The 18,965-nt window shown below is 42.0% G+C and overlaps 1 protein-coding gene across 1 annotated transcript; it reads right to left on the bottom strand.

Moving 5' to 3' along the window:
- Positions 1-201: 201 nt before the first annotated feature.
- On the bottom strand, positions 202-18,788 carry LOC127677785 (disks large homolog 5-like). Its single transcript, XM_052172789.1, has 6 exons — positions 18,724-18,788; positions 8,832-9,019; positions 7,798-7,957; positions 5,708-5,851; positions 4,890-5,073; positions 202-345 (listed from the first exon to the last, which is right to left on the bottom strand). Exons 1-6 carry the CDS (start codon positions 18,786-18,788, stop codon positions 202-204), a joined length of 885 nt encoding a protein of 294 aa, XP_052028749.1.
- Positions 18,789-18,965: the final 177 nt, after the last annotated feature.

Raw genomic sequence — 18,965 nt, 5'->3', positions numbered from 1 at the left:
AATTATATGAACCAGAGTTCTCTCACTGTACCTTCAGTAACAGGGACATACAGTCTGTTTCTTTTCTTGGACATGTGGTGGCAGGGCAGTCACGTCAGTTCTCACCCAAGGGGTGTTGTTTGTACAGGAAAGGGAATAAATTCCTGAATTGATTGGCTCACTGGCTAGGTAGTTAGTGCCTATTCAACCTGAGGAGTTCAATTATGTGGTAGAAGACTCATCCAAGGAATTTTGTGGCTGTTGAGGATGGAGCTCATCAGGGGCTTCCTGAAGTGGCAACTCATTCTGTAGGAGGCCCTCTTCCTGGGCTGTGGAAATTTCAGCTCTTGCTATACTCTCTGCATCCTAGAAGAGTAAGGCAGTTATTAAGACAGAGGCTTGTTGGGAACCTAAATGTCAGCTGTCAGGCTACTGCCTCCCACCCTCTCAACAGTAATGATATCATTGGTATTTTAACCGACACCATTGCTGTTATAACTGCAGGCACAGCAAAATATCCAGCAATATTAACCTATTACATGGGCTGACAAGCTGCTACTCATTTTTTTTATTCGATATAATTTATTTACATTTCAAATTACTTCCCCTTTTCTAGGCCCCCCCTCCCCGAAAGTCCCGTAAGCCCCCTTCTCTTCCCCTGTCCTCCCACCCACCCCTTCCCACTTCCCCGTTCTGGTTTTGCTGAGTACTGTTTCACTGAGTCTTTCCAGAACCAGGGGCCACTCCTCCTTTCTTCTTGTACCTCATTTGATGTGTGGATTATGTTTTGGGTATTCCAGTTTTCTAGGTTAATATCCACTTAATAGTGAGTGCATACCATGATTCACTTTTTGAGTCTGGGTTACCTCACTTAGTATGATATTCTCTAGCTCCATCCATTTGCCTAAGAATTTCATGAATTCATTGTTTCTAATGGCTGAATAGTACTCCATTGTGTAGATATACCACATTTTTTGCATCCACTCTTCTGTTGAGGGATACCTGGGTTCTTTCCAGCATCTGGCAATTATAAATAGGGCTGCTATGAACATAGTAGAACATGTATCCTTATTACATGGTGGGGAGTCTTCTGGGTATATGCCCAGGAGTGGTATAGCAGGATCTTCTGGAAGTGAGGTGCCCAGTTTTCAGAGGAACCGCCAGACTGATTTCCAGAGTGGTTGTACCAATTTGCAACCCCACCAGCAGTGGAGGAGTGTTCCTCTTTCTCCACACCCTCTCCAACACCTGCTGTCTCCTGAATTTTTAATCTTAGCCATTCTGACTGGTGTAAGATGAAATCTTAGGGTTGTTTTGATTTGCATTTCCCTAATGACTAATGAAGTTGAGCATTTTTTAAGATGCTTCTCTGCCATCCAAAGTTCTTCAGGTGAGAATTCTTTGTTTAACTCTGTACCCCATTTTTTAATAGGGTTGTTTGGTTTTCTGGAGTCTAACTTCTTAAGTTCTTTATATATATTGGATATTAGCCCTCTATCTGATGTAGGATTGGTGAAGATCTTTTCCCAATTTGTTGGTTGCCGATTTGTCCTCTTGATGGTGTCCTTTGCCTTACAGAAACTTTGTAATTTTATGAGGTCCCATTTGTCAATTCTTGCTCTTAGAGCATAAGCTATTGGTGTTCTGTTCAGAAACTTTCTCCCTGTACCGATGTCCTCAAGGGTCTTCCCCAGTTTCTTTTCTATTAGCTTCAGAGTGTCTGGCTTTATGTGGAGGTCCTTGATCCATTTGGATTTGAGCTTAGTACAAGGAGACAAGGATGGATCAATTCGCATTCTTCTGCATGCTGACCTCCAGTTGAACCAGCACTTTGTTGAAAAGGCTATTTTTTTTCCATTGGATGTTTTCAGCCTCTTTGTCAAGGATCAAGTGGCCATAGGTGTGTGGGTTCATTTCTGGATCTTCAATCCTGTTCCATTGATCCTCCTGCCTGTCACTGTACCAATCCCATGCAGTTTTTAACACTATTGCTCTGTAGTATTGCTTGAGGTCAGGGATACTGATTCCCCCAGATTTTCTTTTGTTGCTGAGAATAGTTTTAGCTATCCTGGGTTTTTTGTTGTTCCAGATGAATTTGATAATTGCTCTTTCTAACTCTGTGAAGAATTGAGTTGGGATTTTGATGGGTATTGCATTGAATCTGTATAGTGCTTTAGGCAAAATGGCCGTTTTAACTATATTGATTCTACTGATCCATGAGCATGGGAGGTTTTCCCATTTTTTGAGGTCTTCTTCCATTTCTTTCTTCAGAGTCTTGAAGTTCTTGTCATACAGATCTTTCACATGTTTGGTAAGAGTCACCCCAAGATACTTTATACTGTTTGTGGCTATTGTGAAGGGGGTCATTTCCCTAATTTCTTTCTCAGCCTGCTTATCCTTTGAGTATAGGAAGGCCACTGATTTGCTGGAGTTGATTTTATAACATGCCACTTTGCTGAAGTTGTTTATCAGCTGTAGGAGCTCTCTAGTGGAGTTCTTTGGGTCACTTAGGTAGACGATCATGTCGTCTGCAAATAATGATATTTTGACTTCTTCCTTTCCAATTTGTATCCCTTTGACCTCCTTATGTTGTCGAATTGCCCGAGCTCATACCTCAAGTACAATATTGAAAAGATAAGGAGAAAGGGGGCAGCCTTGTCTGGTCCCTGATTTCAGTGGGATTGCTTCAAGTTTCTCTCCATTTAGTTTGATGCTGGCTACCGGTTTGCTGTATATTGCTTTTACTATGTTTAGGTATGGGCCTTGACTTCCTGTTCTCTCCAAGACTTTAAGCATGAAGGGATGCTGAATTTTGTCAAATGCTTTTTCAGCATCCAATGAAATGACCATGTGGTTTTGTTCTTTGAGTTTGTTTATGTAGTGGATTGTATTGATGGATTTCCGTATATTGAACCAACCCTGCATTCCCGGGATAAAGCCTACTTGATCATGGTGGATGATCGTTTTGATGTGTTCTTGGATTCGGTTGGCAAGAATTTTATTGAGTATTTTTGCATTGATGTTCATAAGGGAAATTGGTCTGAAGTTCTCTTTCTTTGTTGGATCTTTTTGTGGCTTTGGTGTCAGCGTGATTGTGGCTTCGTAGAAGGAATTGGGTAGTATTCCTTCTGTTTCTATTTTGTGGAATAGTTTGAAGAGTATTGGTGTTAACTCTTCTTTGAAGGTCTGGTAGAATTCTGCACTGAAGCCATCTGGTCCTGTGCTTTTTTTGGTTGGAAGACTTTCTATGACTCCTTCTATTTCTTTAGGCATTATGGGACTGTTTAGATGGTCTAGTTGGTCCTGATTTAATTTTGGTATTTGGTATCTGTCAAGGAAATTGTCCATTTCCTCCAGATTCTCCAGTTGTGTTGAGTACAGGCTCTTGTAGTAGGATCTGATGATTTTTTGGATTTCCTCAGTTTCCGTTGTTATATCTCCCTTTTCATTTCTAAGTTTGTTAATTTGGATACTTTCTCTGTGCCCTTTGGTCAGTCTGGCTAAGGGTTTATCTATCTTGTTGATTTTCTCAAAGAACCAGCTCCTGGTTTTGTTGATTTTTTGTATGGTTCTCTTTGTTTCTACTTGATTGATTTCGGCCCTGAGTTTGATGATTTCCTGCCTTCTACTCCTCCTGGGCGAAATAGCTTCTTTTTGTTCTAGGGCTTTCAGGTGTGTCATTAAGGTGGTAATGTATGCTCTCTCCATTTTCTTTTTGGAGGCACTCAGGGCTATGAGTTTTCCTCTTAGCACTGCTTTCATTGTGTCCCATAGATTTGGGTATGTTGTGTTTTCATTTTCATTATGTTCTAAAAAGTCTTTAATTTCTTTCTTTATTTCTTCCTTGACCAAGGTATCATTGAGTAGAGTATTGTTCAGTTTCCACGTGTATGTGGGTTTTCTGTTGTTTCTGTTGGTATTGAAGACCACTTTTACTCCATAGTGATCAGATAGGAGGCATGGGATTAGTTCTATCTTCTTATATTTGTTGAGGTCTGTCTTGTGACCAATTATATGGTCGATTTTGGAGAAGGTATCATGAGGTGCTGAGAAAAAGGTATATTCTTTTGTTTTAGGATAGAATGTTCTATATATATCTGTTAAATCTAATTGGTACAAAGCTTCAATTAGTTTCATTGTGTCCCTGTTTAGTTTCTGTTTTCCTGATCGATCCATTGAGGAAAGTGCAGTGTTGAAGTCACCCACAATTATTGTGTTAGGTGCAATGTGTGCTTTTAGTTTTAATAAATTTTCTTTTACGAAAGAGGGTGCCCTTGCATTTGGGGCATAGATGTTCAGGATTGACAGTTCTTCTTTTTGTATTTTTCCTTTGACCAGCAAGAAGTATCCCTCAGGGTCTCTTTTGATGACTTTGGGTTAAAAGTCAATTTTATCTGATATTAAAATGGCTACTCCAGCTTGTTTCCTGAGACCATTTGCTCACTGGGTTACAGGTGGAAAGGAAAATTCCACATGCCACACAGATCAAAGACAAGGGAATAACATATTTCTTATTAGTCTTTGAATTTTAACCCTGCAAGATGCTTCCCACTGTGGAAGTCACATGACGCTTGCGTGACCTCTGACACAGGACCTAGAACTTACTCAAAGCTCTGTAAAGTAGTCCACGTATCATGAGCAGGTGTAGGAATGCTGCATGATATTGATCTATCACCCTTACTGGTCTTCAGAATAAAGAGGAGTAGAAAGGTATACTTGCCATATTTCAGCTTATCTCAAGAGGTTCACAACCCAGAATGTGCATAGCCCTAGCAATAACCAACTACATTCCATGAGGTGGGTGGCTGCTTGTGACTGTGCATTAGAATGGTGCTGCGTGAAAGCAAAGATGGATGCAGTGGGAAAATGTTATCAGTCAATATAAGCCAGGCTGAGCTGCTTGTACCTACCTGATGTTGTTGGCCCTGGAGGATGCTGGTCTTGTCCTGTTCATCTTTAACATTCAGGTTCAAGTCAAACAGGTATTGCTGAATGATGGTCCAATCAGCATGTACTTCCTTGTTCTCCTGCTTCAGTGTAACCAATCTCTTATTCATAATGTTCTTCTGCAACAGGAGCCGGCTGTGCAGGTTGCTAGAGACACAATCTTCATGGTAAGATCCTGCAGGCTCCTCCTCCCATTCGTACATCAAGGTCCCATTAACCCCACCAGGACCTAGATTCCTAGGAATACCTAATGCAATACATCTGAATACATTCTTGAGAGGTACACAAACAGAGAATAGCAACTTGAGGAAGAAATAAATGATTGCTGCAGTCCAAACACCAATAAGGTTGCATGTCTCTCCAAAGAACACGGTATCTGAAACTATCCATGACAGCCCAATGCATTTCAGCAACATCAATTAGTAGGTTGCAGATACCCTCAATGCAGTCAGTAGAATCAGGAGGAGGGCATTGTATCCTTTTGTTAGATCACATTTAGCTCTGTAAAACCATGCCTGAGTCCCACAGACCTAGAACTATACCATAACCCTCTCATGATCTGAATCACTCTTCTAATGAGAGGCTCCTGATGATGCCTGGACAATGTTAGGATGAGTAACAGTCTCTTACAGACTTTGAAACTGACACCAGAAGTCCCAAGGCACAGTGATGGCTAAAAAGCAGAAGGGATAGAATCAGACCTGCAGACTCTCCAGTCCAGGAACAAAGGAAATCAGAAATGGCCATTGCACGCCTGGTGACCTCCATGAACAGTACTTACCGATAGAAGTTAATCTCCTTCTTGAGATCCTGGAAGGTCTGTTTGGCCTCAATATTCTCCTTCTCTAAGGTGTGTAGAAATGTCATAATCTCCTTCTTCTTTAACTTCAATTTTTCATATAATGGATTTGGTGTGTAGTATGGCCTGTCCCCAGGAAGATAGAACTCCATGAACATGTGCTTTTTTTTAAAACACCTTTTCAGAAACCAAGACACATATACATCTAAGTATTTTATGTATTTATGTATTTATCTTTATTCATTTATAATTATTTATTTATTTATATTTATATTTTTTTTTGTATTTTTGAGACAAGGTTTCTCTGTGTAGCCCTCAGTGTCTTGCAACTCACTGTATAGACAAGGCTGGCCTCAAACTCAGAAATCCATCTGCCACTGCTTCTCAAATGCTGGGAATACAGGTGTGTGCTACTATGGCCTGGCTGAAAATGTGTTTCTTTATTTTTTTTTGTTCGATATATTTTTTTATTTACATTTCAAATGTTTTCCCCTTTTCTGGATTACCACTCCCCAAAAGTCCCATAAGCACTCTTCCCTCCCCCTACTCCCTCATCCACCACTTCCCACTTCCCTGTTCTGGTATTGCCCCATACTACTACTGCTTTCCATATCCAGGGGCCACTCCTCTGTTCTAAGAACACATGAACACAGACTCGGTCTTGTACTCCCAGCACAGGAAGGTCAATTCCTGGATTCTACATGCTGGGATCTTTTTCATCTTTGGAAACTTTTTATCCTTTCCCAAGGACAGCATAAGCTATGTATCCAGATGGAGGGTGCCCTGGCTCCCTGTGTTTACCCATTAGCTCTGGAGGGGCAGTCTAGTCCCTTGTGCCTTCAATAGCCTAGGCCACAAGTCGTTGCCAACTAGATACCTGTGATTATATTTTCCCTGTTTTAACAACAGGGATTATAATTCCTGGATAACTAACACTTCAGAGGCAGACATTACACATAATTCTTAGATGAGACCAGACATAACCAATGCTTTATAATCTGCCCAAGAGGTGCAACTGTTTACATAAATGTCCCCATAAAGAGAAGGAACAGTGCTATTTAAAGTGGGGGCTCCCAGACATCAGGACTCTCATCACATTGAAACTGCATGTAAATCCGCAGTCCAATACACAGACCACAAGATTCCAAAGTGGGGAGGTAAATATAAAGATACAAAACAGAAGCACTTGTATGCACACCTGGAAGCAAACAGACCCATAGACTGGCACACACATATTAGGAGAAAAGGACACAGAGCCAGAGAATGAGAAATAAAGACAGAAACAGAACCACAGAGAATAGAATGAGAATCAGCAGAAATGTGTGCAATAATATGGTCTCAGAGTACACTGGATGTCAAAGATCCCTGAATTTAAAAGAGTAGAGAGAAATATAAACATGTAAAAAATTAATTCACAAGAGACACCACAATCATGTGTACACACACATGCATACACACAGAAACAGATATACACACATATGTAAGGGAAAAAAGAGACAGAGTAACAGAAAGAGAGAGAGAGTGAATCAGAAACAGAAGCATAGAGAACATGAGATTCAGAAGAAATGCATGCAACATTACAGTACCAGAGTATATATAAGTCACTCAGAGAAAGAGGAACAGGCAGAGCCTCAGGCATCTAGTCAAGCACTGAGATGAACAATGTGGGACCACACCCCTCCATCTGCATCTAGCAGTTTACAGCACTCAGTCACCTGCCAGTCCAGTACAAACACTCACCACAAACTCTCAGCTCCTAGAACCTCACAAAAGCACCTCCTTTCAAGGGCTTTCCAAAAGCACTCTGGGAACTCACTGACCATTGCCTCTTTCCCTGAATTCTTCACTCAGACTATAAGTCCCACTTGTGACCTGGAGGAAGCAGAAGAGTCCATTTCCCATCTTACTCCTGACCAAGCTTCAGGTTCTGCCTCTCCTTTAAGAAGTATTTAGGGACATGAGGTTTGAGCCAGGGATATCATGAAGAATCACCTTCCTATGATCAACCACTTAAAGAGACAAGTGTGGCATTGACTCCAGATGAACACCACAGCATTTGGAGCAATGCATACCTCTTGTTCATGGCTCCCTCTGTGACATAGATCAAGCGATCTCTCAGCTCATTTCTCTCTTGTGTAACGAGCTGCAGCTCTCTGGTCAGCTTCTCCTCTTCCTCCTTGGCCTGCTTCTTGCTTAGGACAGTTACAGGGGATGATGTCTGCCTGCCAGCCCCTGTAGGTAAGAACACAAGTGAACTTACATGGTGGGAATGCATAGAGTGTAGACAGTCTACTCTGAGGCCTATCAAGTAGACCACAGGCCTAGAACCCAGTGTCACCACACAGAGTTTCGTCTAGGCTTTAGATGCATCCTCAGTGGATCTCAGTTCTCCCATCACTCTATAGAGACTAGGAGATGTAAGCAGCCATCTGTGTCCTCTGTCTCCCTATGTATTCTTATGATGACCACAGAGATGGCTTCTCCTGGCTTATTAACAAATGCACAGAGTGCAACTTGGCTTCAGAGTCCTTAGTCCTCTGGTTTCACAAGTCACACTATAAATTCACTATTCACAAGTACTTGAGTGCTGTATGATGTTCAGATCTCCTATCCTGTTACTCTAGGCCCAGGAAATGGCCTTAAAACATCCTGCAGGGGGAGAACACACTGATTTATTTCCTCTATTTAAACAACAAGCACTCCAGAAGTGGCCACAGGATGGCATCTCTGCTGGGTTTATCAATTCTGATAGGTCTTTGGTTACAGTACAATAATTCCTGCCACCCACAACCAGTGGGAAAGCTAAGGTGGGAACTTTGAGGGAAAGGAGGTCAGAGTAATTCTGAGAACAAGAGGTTATCAGCAGGGGCACAAATCTCTCCCTGGTTCTATTGTCAGAGAAGCTGAAGCTAGAAGCATGGTAGTGAAGGCAGTGATGCCCTTCCCTAAATTGGTGTAGGTTAGATCCTCTGTGACTCTTGATGCTCTCATTCTGTCCCCAAGTAACAACCACAATACTCAGTGAAAGTGAAGAATTGGAATTTGCTAGAAAGGCCAGCTCGGGCCACCCTGCCAGGAAGCTCAATATCCACTTCCCAGTACTTACTCCACATTCTCCATGACCACCTCCTTTTTCCTTCCTTACTCTCAGATGAAAGGCCAGCTCCCTTCCTCCTCTCTCTAGTCTCTCTCCCATCCACATTGGTTCTCCGAAATAGTTTTCTGAGTCGGGCAAACATGTCTATCAGTGTATCCTCTAGACACTGACCGAGAAACCTCAATGCTCTGCTGTTGCTACAACACTGGTGACATCACAGCTCATGCCAAGAACTCTCTGGAAGATTATAGAATGTTCAAGAAGGGACTGCTGATGTCATGGGTTACATAAAGCCTTTGGCTCCCTGCTAATTCCCCCCGCCCCCCTGTACTGAACATGAAGCTTAAGTGCTCTTTCCTGAAGACTCTCCTGGGGCATAGCCACTGAACCCATCTTCCTTCCAAGGCCATGGTTTACTCTAGGCTGAATTGCCATCATCTCAGTAATCCCTGTGTTTCTAACTGACGGTTTCCTTTTCAAACCCTTCTCAGAAATGTCTCATCCCATCTCAAATTTCCTCATCAACAATATAAACCTTTAAAATGTACTGAGAAATAACTCCAGTTCTAAAGTGCAGTCAAAAGTTCTCCTGTCTTTGGTACAGGTGCATGAAATTACATCCAGGCAGAGCCTGCAGGGCAGGGTAATATGTGGATGTGTGTTAGGGGTTACACTCATGATATCTTGTGCTTAGTTTTTTTAAAGCTGCCCCAAGATGACTTAACAGAGAGAGATACAGTGGGAGAGAGAGAGAGAGAGAGAGAGAGAGAGAGAGAGAGAGAGAGAGAGAGAGAGTTGCTGTCCTCATGGTTCTGGCAAGAGTCTGGAGATCAGTTGACAGAGGAAAGTAAAATATTGGAGCCACCAATGTAAAGGCCCTCAGGAAGAGTCTCATTTCTGCACCAGTGTCACCATAGGAGGATTGCTTATTGCCCTCTATAATCTATACAATGAGATTATGTCAGAACAAAATAAAATAGTCAAAATTGGTAAGGGTGTATGAAAATATAATAGATGTATGTTAGTGCACAGAGCAAGGGCCTAACATCTTTTGCTTGGGTTCATGATCGGCCCCACAAACCAGAAAAACACCTATCTCAAATAAATAGGGATGGATTAATGAATGTAGATCATAATACTGATTGAACAGGACCACATATCAGATTTTGGGAGATGATCCACGGCTACAAACATTTATATTCATCAACTTCTAAAGCAAAAAACAAAGTCAAACAAACAAACAAACAAACAGAAAACCCAAAATACATGTAGCTTCTATGAAGTTGTAGGAAGTGTCCAATGCTCATTTCTGATCAGGTCATTTTAGATATAAGAGTGTATATTGACCATTAATTTGATGGGTCCTATGTAAATTTTGTTGAACATTATAAGTTTAACAAATATCATAAATAACATAAGAGTATGTGTCAACATGACCTTCCCTGGGACAAGTTACTTTTCTGTGTTAGTGATTTGGCAGGCACATTATAGCAGTAATCGAACTAGGGAGCTGACATAGAACAAAATGTCTGTAGCTACACTGGTGGGTACACACCTCAGCATTAGAAAATCCAGGTCTCTGTCAGTGACTAGTCCTGTCCTACCATTCCTAGGAGCCCCACTTGTAAGCCTAACAACGGTAAAGTGGAAGCAGGATTATCTGAGGTGAAAGTTAGCCTGGGAGGCCAGGTAGAGGATGAAATGGAATTTTTAAGACTCGTTTTCAGAGAAAACACTGAAACACACCCTCCATTCAAGGCCTCACCTACCAATCTTTGTCTATTTTAATGAACTTACCATTTTTCTCTCTGCAAGTGTTTCTAGCTGGGAAGATGGAGAAGGGGAAATGTTCTTTCTTTTCTAAGGATTTTTTTCTCTCTTTCCCTGGGTTCACATTAAGAAATGAAGAAGGTTTATGGGACATATGGGGAGGAGGGATCTGGGAAAGGGGAAATCATTTGGAATGTAAACAAAGAATATAGAAAATAAAAATATTTTAAAAAAAGAAATAATGAGAGTGGGTATCACCATCTGGACAACTGAGTATTATCCACTGCAGCTAGCATGATACAGTGCTAGTTACAATCTCTAGCTCTCCTGAGTGCCACAGCCACATCACCACATATCAAGTGCTGAGGATAAAACCCAGTGAACTTTTCGAGGGACTTCACAGACACCATCAGAGATACTACACTTCCTGGCCCTGAGAGTAAATCAAGCAGACACAATGTGAACTTAGTGGGATATTTAACCATACATGTTTCTCCCACCCCCATATTTCTGCATTCAATCCAGGGCAGAGTTCATGCACCTCTCTCCTAGCTTTATCTTGATATACTTCCCTAGTGCCCACATATTTTATAGATTTGGGTGTAGTCAAGCAATTGCTGTCCTCAGTAAGATGTGAAGAGTATGAATGGCAAGTGGCCACACTGTATTTGCTTCTACATGTACATTGTTGAAAATGGAGCATAAGTGAGGAGTGGGACACCAGCACTGATTCCTGGCCTTTGTGTGCCTAGACTGGTTCACAGGGAAGTTGGAAGGACACTTTGGGATCCCCTGCAGGGACAGAGTGAGGTGCAATTGTCACTGAGAAGGCTGAGCAACACTGCTCAGGCCCCTCCTTCAGGTAACAAACACCTTTTCTATTCTCCTTCCAAGGAGCACCTGTTGAGGCCATAGAACTTGTATAAACATGGTAAGGTTATGCAGAAATTTTTCCTAATGATACATTTTTTTAGGATAATTTTTTGTGCCATAGCATAACTGTAGCAAATTTGTCACTTGCTATCCATCTATTTCATACCTTTGTTGTAACATGCCTACATGATCTTCATATAAAACAAAAGCAAAAAATCTTGATTCAGACCAGTGTCATGCTGTCCATGTACCATGTTATATGCTGTATGTTGTGAGGATTTTAATCAGGAAATTCCACATCTATATCCTTCACCTAGAACCCATCAAATTCAAGGTCAATATGCAGTATTATGTCTAAAGTGGCTTGAGTCAGGGCCCTTTGCTTGTATGATGGTGCTCCCCCATCCACGCACCTTCTCCTCCCCTACTGCTTCAGCACTCCACTCCACTGGGGCATCAATCTTCCATGGGACTAAGGGTCTCCCACCTGTTGAGACAAGGCCATTCCCTGCTGCAATGTCTCCTGCTCATGTTTGAGCTGTTGCCCTTATTGGTCCATCGTGGTGGGTGTATTCATCAAACCATCCCTGTTTAACTTAATTCAGTGTTCCTGTGGATTGTTGGGTGACCCCTGGACACCAACCCTTCCCTTCAGCAGCACCTAGGACAATGAGCCAAGGTCAGGAATGGTGATATCTTGGTCTAAAATATGTGACATGTGGGATGGGTAATTAATCCCTTGTGTTAAGGATCAGGAGTCTCCTTGGTGCTTTTTTTTTTTTTTTTATTATTCGATATAATTTATTTACATTTCAAATGATTTCCCCTTTTCTAGCCCCCCCACTCCCCGAAAGTCCCGCAAGCCCCCTTCTCTTCCCCTGTCCTCCCACCCACCCCTTCCCACTTCCCCGTTCTGGTTTTGCTGAATACTGTTTCACTGAGTCTTTCCAGAACCAGGGGCCACTCCTCCTTTCTTCTTGTACCTCACTTGATGTGTGGATTATGTTTTGGGTATTCCAGTTTTCTAGGTTAATATCCACTTATTAGTGAGTGCATACCATGATTCACCTTTTGAGTCTGGGTTACCTCACTTAGTATGATATTCTCTAGCTCCATCCATTTGCCTAAGAATTTCATGAATTCATTGTTTCTAATGGCTGAATAGTACTCCATTGTGTAGATATACCACATTTTTTGCATCCACTCTTCTGTTGAGGGATACCTGGGTTCTTTCCAGCATCTGGCAATTACAAATAGGGCTGCTATGAACATAGTAGAACATGTATCCTTATTACATGGTGGGGAGTCTTCTGGGTATATGCCCAGGAGTGGTATAGCAGGATCTTCTGGAAGTAAGGTGCCCAGTTTTCGGAGGAACCGCCAGACTGATTTCCAGAGTGGTTGTACCAATTTGCAACCCCACCAGCAGTGGAGGAGTGTTCCTCTTTCTCCACACCCTCTCCAACACCTGCTGTCTCCTGAATTTTTAATCTTAGCCATTCTGACTGGTGTAAGATGAAATCTTAGGGTTGTTTTGATTTGCATTTCCCTAATGACTAATGAAGTTGAGCATTTTTTAAGATGCTTCTCCGCCATCCGAAGTTCTTCAGGTGAGAATTCTTTGTTTAACCCTGTACCCCATTTTTTAATAGGGTTGTTTGGTTTTCTGGAGTCTAACTTCTTGAGTTCTTTATATATATTGGATATTAGCCCTCTATCTGATGTAGGATTGGTGAAGATCTTTTCCCAATTTGTTGGTTGCTGATTTGTCCTCTTGATGGTGTCCTTTGCCTTACAGAAACTTTGTAATTTTATGAGGTCCCATTTGTCAATTCTTGCTCTTAGAGCATAAGCTATTGGTGTTCTGTTCAGAAACTTTCTCCCTGTACCGATGTCCTCAAGGGTCTTCCCCAGTTTTTTTTCTATTAGCTTCAGAGTGTCTGGCTTTATGTGGAGGTCCTTGATCCATTTGGATTTGAGCTTAGTACAAGGAGACAAGGATGGATCAATTCGCATTCTTCTGCATGCTGACCTCCAGTTGAACCAGCACCATTTGTTGAAAAGGCTATCTTTTTTCCATTGGATGTTTTCAGCCTCTTTGTCGAGGATCAAGTGGCCATAGGTGTGTGGGTTCATTTCTGGATCTTCAATCCTGTTCCATTGATCCTCCTGTCTGTCACTGTACCAATACCATGCAGTTTTTAACACTATTGCTCTGTAGTATTGCTTGAGGTCAGGGATACTGATTCCCCCAGATTTCCTTTTGTTGCTGAGAATAGTTTTAGCTATCCTGGGTTTTTTGTTGTTCCAGATGAATTTGATAATTGCTCTTTCTAGCTCTGTGAAGAATTGAGTTGGGATTTTGATGGGTATTGCATTGAATCTGTATAGTGCTTTAGGCAAAATGGCCATTTTAACTATATTGATTCTACCGATCCATGAGCATGGGAGGTTTTCCCATTTTTTGAGGTCTTCTTCCATTTCCTTCTTCAGAGTCTTGAAGTTCTTGTCATACAGATCTTTCACATGTTTGGTAAGAGTCACCCCAAGATACTTTATACTGTTTGTGGCTATTGTGAAGGGGGTCATTTCCCTAATTTCTTTCTCAGCCTGCTTATCCTTTGAGTATAGGAAGGCCACTGATTTGCTTGAGTTGACTTTAGAACCTGCCACTTTGCTGAAGTTGTTTATCAGCTGTAGGAGCTCTCTAGTGGAGTTCTTTGGGTCACTTAGGTAGACGATCATGTCGTCTGCAAATAATGATAGTTTGACTTCTTCCTTTCCAATTTGTATCCCTTTGACCTCCTTATGTTGTCGAATTGCCCGAGCTAGTACCTCAAGTACAATATTGAAAAGATAAGGAGAAAGGGGGCAGCCTTGTCTGGTCCCTGATTTCAGTGGGATTGCTTCAAGTTTCTCTCCATTTAGTTTGATGCTGGCTACCGGTTTGCTGTATATTGCTTTTACTATGTTTAGGTATGGGCCTTGAATTCCTGTTCTCTCCAAGACTTTAAGCATGAAGGGATGCTGAATTTTGTCAAATGCTTTTTCAGCATCCAATGAAATGACCATGTGGTTTTGTTCTTTGAGTTTGTTTATGTAGTGGATTGTATTGATGGATTTCCGTATATTGAACCAACCCTGCATTCCTGGGATAAAGCCTACTTGATCATGGTGGATGATCGTTTTGATGTGTTCTTGGATTCGGTTGGCAAGAATTTTATTGAGTATTTTTGCATCGATGTTCATAAGGGAAATTGGTCTGAAGTTCTCTTTCTTTGTTGGATCTTTGTGTGGCTTTGGTATCAGCGTAATTGTGGCTTCGTAGAAGGAATTGGGTAGTGTTCCTTCTGTTTCTATTTTGTGGAATAGTTTGAAGAGTATTGGTGTTAACTCTTCTTTGAAGGTCTGGTAGAATTCTGCACTGAAGCCATCTGGTCCTGTGCTTTTTTTGGTTGGAAGACTTTCTATGACTCCTTCTATTTCTTTAGGCATTATGGGACTGTTTAGATGGTCTAGTTGGTCCTGATTTAATTTTGGTATTTGGTATCTGTCAAGGAAATTGTCCATTTCCTCCAGATTCTCCAGTTGTGTTGAGTATAGACTCTTGTAGTAGGATCTGATGATTTTTTGGATTTCCTCAGTTTCCGTTGTTATATCTCCCTTTTCATTTCTAAGTTTGTTAATTTGGATACTTTCTCTGTGCCCTTTGGTCATTCTGGCTAAGGGTTTATCTATCTTGTTGATTTTCTCAAAGAACCAGCTCCTGGTATTGTTGATTTTTTGTATGGTTCTCTTTGTTTCTACTTGATTGATTTCGGCCCTGAGTTTGATGATTTCCTGCCTTCTACTCCTCCTGGGCGAAATAGCTTCTTTTTGTTCCAGGGCTTTCAGGTGTGTCATTAAGCTGGTAATGTATGCTCTCTCCATTTTCTTTTTGGAGGCACTCAGGGCTATGAGTTTTCCTCTTAGCACTACTTTCATTGTGTCCCATAGATTTGGGTATGTTGTGTTTTCATTTTCATTGTGTTCTAAAAAGTCTTTAATTTCTTTCTTTATTTCTTCCTTGACCAAGGTATCATTGAGTAGAGTATTGTTCAGTTTCCACGTGTATGTGGGCTTTCTGTTGTTTCTGTTGCTATTGAAGACCACTTTTACTCCATAGTGATCAGATAGGAGGCATGGGATTAGTTCGATCTTCTTATATTTGTTGAGGTCTGTCTTGTGACCAATTACATGGTCGATTTTGGAGAAGGTACCATGAGGTGCTGAGAAAAAGGTATATTCTTTTGTTTTAGGATAGAATGTTCTATATATATCTGTTAAATCTAATTGGTCCAAAGCTTCAATTAGTTTCATTCCTTGGTGCTTTTTATGTCCTTGTTGGTCATGTGCAACAGCCTCAAGAGTCCAGTTCTGATTTTCCTTGGGATCATCATGTTCCCATCATGATTTCTATAGCAGATAGAACATTGCTAACTTATGTTGCAGTGTATTCATTTACATTGTAAACCCCAAGATTGTGTCATTTACAGGATACATTTTTTATTGTGTGTCTCAGACCTTTAACCAAAGAGCTTTCTGTTTACTGGAAACAAGTACTTTATTGTCCTTTGGCTTAGCCCAAGTACACACCTTTATTGCAGGGCAAACAAATGTCAACTCCAGGGCAAGAAGTAGAGCAAGGAACCAGTTGAAATGGAATCAGTATAACAAAACAAAATTATTATCTTTAAGTTGAAAGATATATAAAACAGTGTGGAGAGGGATAAAGAATGCTTTCCTTCTGGGAGGTCAGTGGGGTATAACGTCAGGTGAGGGCTTTCCCTGCCTCTCTGACCTGGCAGGTTTTTGCCCCAGCATCTGGCTCCTGAGTCTTCATTGTTAAAATTAAATGGCTTGCATATGTGTATTGTTTTAAATGTATTTATTAATCATTCCATTCGAATAAATCCAAAATGATATACCACTTCCTGGTTATGTCTCCAACAACCCCTCAAACCACATCTTCCCTTTCTCCCTCCCCTTTGCCTGTTTGAGGGCCCTCCCCCACTCACCCTTTCCTGCCCTACAGATTCAGCATCCCACTACCCTGGGGCATCAATCCTCCACAGGTCTCAGGGCCTCTCCTCCCATTGCTGTCAGGCAGGGCCATCCTCTGCTACAATGTATCTGGAGCTAAAGATCTCTCCCTGTACACTCCTCTGTTTATGGTCTACTCACTGGGAACATTGGGTGATCCTGGCAATAGATGTTGTTCTTCCAGTGGGGTTGCAATTCCCCTTGACCCTTCAGCTTTTCCCCTAGTTTCCTCACCAGTTTCCCTGACCTCTGTCTAATGTGTGGCACCAAGGGTAAGTTGCCTCTTGCACTTCCCTAAGAACCTTCACAAGAGGTTCCTGTCTGCAAACATCTTTTGACCACACCCTCAGTGTCTGTTTGGTGTCTGCAATTATGATGGATCCCCAGGTAGGGCAGCCCCTGGATGTCCCTTCCTTCTGTCTCTGCTCCATTTGTTGTCCCTGTTCTTCCTTTGCTGAGGAACATTTATGGGTTAAAATTTGGAAATGAGTGTGTGGCATCATCCCTTTAAGAAGGAGGGGGTCTTAGGGTTGTTTAACTGTGTGGAGGTGTACCTATCCCCTGGAAGTGGTCTCTACAGGTTCTATTTCCACTTTCTCTGGACATTAGGACTAAAGTCCTCCCCCTCGGGTCCTGGGAACCTCACGTTTCCCTGGTGTCTGTGTCCCTCACATCGCTAACCCAGTTCCTCTCCCCCCGCTACACATTTTTGTTCCATTTCCAGACCCTCTTTACTTCTCTCCTATCCTCTCCAGTACCTAATACTGCCCCTTATTTCCTCCCTCACCTCTCTCTCTCCCAGGTCTCCTCTACCTCCACCTCCCACCATCATCCTGTTACCCCCTCAATGCAGGACTGAAGCAGCCATGCTCTGGTCTCCCTTCCTTCTAAGGTCCATAGTGTCTGTGGGTTGTATCATGGACATTGTGAACTTTATGGCAAATATCAACTTTTTAGTAAACACATACCATGTGTGTTCCTTTGTGCCTGGGTTACCTAACTCAGGATATTTTCTAGATCATCCATTTGCCTGCAAATTGTATGAAGTCATTGGTTTTTTAATTGCTGTAACCATACTTTCTGTATCCATTCTTCCATAGAGGGGCATCTGGGTTCTTTCTGGCTTCTGATTATTATGAATAAGGCTGCTATGAACATAGTGGAATATGTGTCCTTTTTATATGTCAATACATTTTTGGATGTATGCCCAGAAGTGATATAGCAGGGTCTTCAGCTAAAACCATTGCCAGTTTTCTTTGGAACCACCAGAGTGATTTCTTCTTATTCCAAGTGGAATCCACTGTTGACTTTGGAAGCATCCTTGTGATTTAAGAAGCATGAGTAGGCTGCTCAGGAGGAACTAGTGGGAAAGGTTACTAGGATGATCAATACTAGAAACACATTTTGGTTGGCCTTAAGCTGTGCATATGCTCACACCTCTGTGCATCAGGCTTTTATTTGAGAGCTTCTTTCTCGGACAGCTCTGGAACTATTCTATTGGAGACTTGCATCTATTACTGGGAGCCTCAGATGCACACCCCGGGATGCCAGGGTGTTACAGTCCACATCTGCAGATGGCCTTCATCTTCCCTGGAAGCCTGTCCTAAAGGAAATGGAATCACACTTCACCAGCGGGATTTGGAGCAGGAGCAACTTCCTGATGGATAGTTTCCTCCCATAGAATCTTTAAAATAGAGTTGCTTCATATTTGTCATTTTTTTCTTTTAACTGAATGAAAAGACACAGGATATATTTTTTCAAGACTCACTTTGTGAATTTATATGCTTATGGTGTTAACATGAGACAGTTTATTACATATTCAATTTAGAGACAAGTTGGAATGTTTCAATTTTTTCTCTAACAATTTAGCATACAGCAAATGACTTGCCCTTATCTCTTAAAGGATCCAAAAGTGCTTTCTCAAACTGACAGAATAAACAAGGAATACTATGTTAATGGGACAATAAATTATTGACCATAAATAACATTTTCTCATTATTAGCTATTTGAGACAAACCCTGAAGTGCCCAGAATTGAATTTGTAATGCTAGTCTTCGCCTTCCCCTCCGCCCCTCAGCTGGCCAGGTGAGTGAAAGCCTCTGGACAGCAGTGGTGAAGGTGGACACAGCCTGAGGGAGAGGCGGGCAGTGCAGAGCTTGTCCAGGGAGGCCCTTGCCAGCTGAGGGGTGTCCATGAGGAGCCGGCCTCAATGGGGCATGACCGAGCCCTGAGGAAGGCCATGTCCCGGTAGTGCAGACCCTCAGCTGCTGCTTGCTGCCTTTAGAGGCCTTAGACCATGAGCACCAGGCAGGCACAGTGCGAACCTCAGAGCTCCAGGCCCAGTGGCACCGCTGAGACATCAATGCTGAGCTATGGCGGCTTCTCAAGATACTGCTGATGGGCACAGGCTAGAGCAGC

This window comes from Apodemus sylvaticus, chromosome 2, assembly GCF_947179515.1.
Source record: "Apodemus sylvaticus chromosome 2, mApoSyl1.1, whole genome shotgun sequence".
Lineage (NCBI taxonomy): Eukaryota > Metazoa > Chordata > Mammalia > Rodentia > Muridae > Apodemus > Apodemus sylvaticus.
Note: the sequence above shows the minus strand (reverse complement) of the source record. Positions and strands in the feature narration are given on the sequence as shown.

Coding starts and splice junctions, on each gene's coding strand:
- LOC127677785 (XM_052172789.1), bottom strand. CDS start 18,788: ATGGCCTTCCTCAGGGCTCGGTCATGCCCCATTGAGGCCGGCTCCTCA. Junction 7,958..8,831: donor GTGGTCATGGAGAATGTGGA/GTAAGTACTGGG, acceptor TCTTACCTACAG/GGGCTGGCAGGCAGACATCA. Junction 346..4,889: donor TCCAGGGCCAACAACATCAG/GTAGGTACAAGC, acceptor TTACTCTTCTAG/GATGCAGAGAGTATAGCAAG.